At 44.2% G+C, this 2,557-nt stretch overlaps 1 protein-coding gene across 1 annotated transcript; it reads right to left on the bottom strand.

The window, feature by feature from the left end:
- Positions 1-1,297: 1,297 nt before the first annotated feature.
- PPTG_01264 (hypothetical protein) lies at positions 1,298-1,787 on the bottom strand (the record flags this gene model as incomplete). The annotated part of the gene is made up of 1 exon (XM_008894501.1): positions 1,298-1,787. A coding segment is annotated over one exon (490 nt), but the record flags the coding sequence as incomplete, so codon positions are not given.
- Positions 1,788-2,557: the final 770 nt, after the last annotated feature.

The following is a 2,557-nucleotide window of genomic DNA, read 5'->3' as shown; positions in this document are numbered from 1 at the left end:
AGCGTTCTCTGTGTCACTCGGGCAGTTGTTTACGTGCGTGAACTCTTCTTCGTCCTTGTATTGGCCCAGCGCCATGGATCGCAGTACCCGGCCCTTCTTGAACGTATAGTCTCCAACAGAGTCGCCTCGGTCTGACACGAAATAAAACTCGTCGTCTTCGTTTGGATCGCAGCTATCGCTATCGTAGAAGACGGCATAGTACTTGGAAGATATAATATTCCAGTAGATAGTTTTCGTGAGGTGCCAGTAGGAGCAGTCACTGATCTTCATGCATTGCCAAGGCTTCGGGTTCGTGTACGTCAGGACGGATGCTTCTGCAAACTTGATGCGCATGTAGGGAATCGATAGCAGTGGAGTCGACATTTGACCAAGCGAGTGAAACGTGCTCAAAAGCACTCAAATTGGGAAATAAAGAAGCAGTTCGGTGCCACAACGTAAAAATTCCACTTCGACTAATTTTGACTGAAATTTTTATGGAGTGTTATATTCGGTAGACTGAACGTCGGGTCAGCTGGACGAGAGGCCATTAACACCGTCTGTCTTCCACTTAATTTGCTTGGTGGAGTTCGATGTCGTTCTGTTCAATTGTATTTTTCTGTGATGAATGTTGTTTAACATAGTACGACCTGAACCTCACTACGAAGACTGACTGAAGCAGAGTATCGTTCTGAGATACTCTGTAATAGCACGAGACAACGCAATGATGGAGGGGTCTATGACTCCACTAAATCGCCTCCACGATACCTTTTCTGGACCACCCGAGGCCATCATGGTTGTAGCGAACGTCGTGTTTTCAATGCGGATGATGATATTGTGATCGCATGCACCGGTCACTATTCACGATTCGGCAACTAGCCCGACAGTTACCTTGTCACACAACACATAACGTAGAATTTCATAACCCAGTATTTATTACTGCAGCGTACTGATTGCTACATAATTTCTTTGCAATTGTGTTCACTTCTATCTCTCACCTTTAAAAAAATCACGCGTAATCAGCGTAATGATTCGGAATCATCAAGTAGAGCTGTAGAAAATCAAAGGTTTCTTGACACTTTTTTCCCCTCTCAACAGAACCAGTGGAATGGATATTTAGCATACCTAGATGTTGCTGCAAATAAGGAGAAAATCAGCAAGTAAGCTTAATTATATCATGCCTGAAATTCAACGCGACAAGTTCAGTGTAGAGCTCAAACGAAAGTTGACTGCCTGCAAAGCCGTTAACTAAAAAAAGAAGCTAATCACGAATAAACCGAGCTGTTCCTGAGCATTTGCTGCCGAGCGCTGCAGTTGTCGTTCACTCTGGAAGACGGGTAGTCCAGTTCGACGACAGACCTCCGTTAGTGGTATCGTCGTCACTCCACAGACCCGATGAGTTCGCAGCCATCTCAACGTCTTCATTGTTGGTAGCTCCATCATATGTTGAATTTTCGTAATCGGTGTCGATAAGACGGCAATGAGGATCATAGTAGATAATCCTAGGTCTGCGCGTGTAGTTTTTGTTAAACCCGATCATCATGGACCGGATTGCCATTGGTGTCTCAAACGCATGACTACCCCAGATATCTCCCTGTTTTGTGTAGTAGACACGAGTTTTGGGTTTTCCCCCAGCGTAGCATGTTGTGGACTCATGGAACGCGGCGAAAGCGTTTTCAGGAAGACGTGCCCAATAGACTCCAGTGGCCGGTTTCCACCAGTTGCAGCCGTAGAACTTCAAGCACTTCCAGCCGGCAGTAAACTCGACGTGAAGACCATTCGTCGACGGAATATTCACGTTTAGTGCCATTCTGCCCGCTGCAATGAGCGCGAATTTGGAAATGACAAACATGAGCCGTGGCTTCATTGGGTGAATTACCGACTTGTATTGAAAATACTAAGGCACAAGAACCACAACATAAAAATCATGTTGTCAGTAGATTGTGGAGGAGAGTGGAAGTTGCAGAACGTTCAGAATTTTAACGGCCTAAATCTGTTGGATGGTGATAATAGATATATCCGCGTTTCATACGAAGTGTTAAAACGCGCCTTTATGCAGACCTTTTTGCGGATGGGAGAAACCAGTGTTGTCGTTTACAAGACCTGTGTTGCTTGATTCCAATTTTTTCTAAGGTATTAATTTTGTTAGATCTCTGATAGCTTTGGTCACGCCGCTCGGTAAATACAACATGGGGGAAACTTGACTGGCCTGTAATTCCTTCAGCACCATGCGCACCACGAAGGGTAAAAAGCAGTACGTTCATCATACAACTAGCACGTAATGAGTTCTCTGGATCTTATATCCAGCGTATCTACAGAGGTGCGGGTTCTGCCTAAAAACTTCTATACACATATTCTCAATGCTAAGAAAATGTCTATTCTAAGGCACACTAAGCATATTGTACTGCGTTACTTAATGCAATTGTTATATCAGAGCGGCAGCTGGCTGTTAAAGCAAAAAGTGGTTCCAACTAGATTGAGAGGTTAGGAATGTAATTGAGGATCTTTGGCACCATAGAAAATGGTTTGAGCGGCTCTATATATACTTATTTATGAAACATGGTTGTCACAATAAGTGGTG

Source organism: Phytophthora parasitica (genome assembly GCF_000247585.1).
Source record: "Phytophthora parasitica INRA-310 unplaced genomic scaffold supercont2.3, whole genome shotgun sequence".
NCBI classification, from domain to species: Eukaryota; Oomycota; class Peronosporomycetes; order Peronosporales; family Peronosporaceae; genus Phytophthora; species Phytophthora nicotianae.
This window is presented reverse-complemented; position numbering and strand designations above follow the sequence as displayed.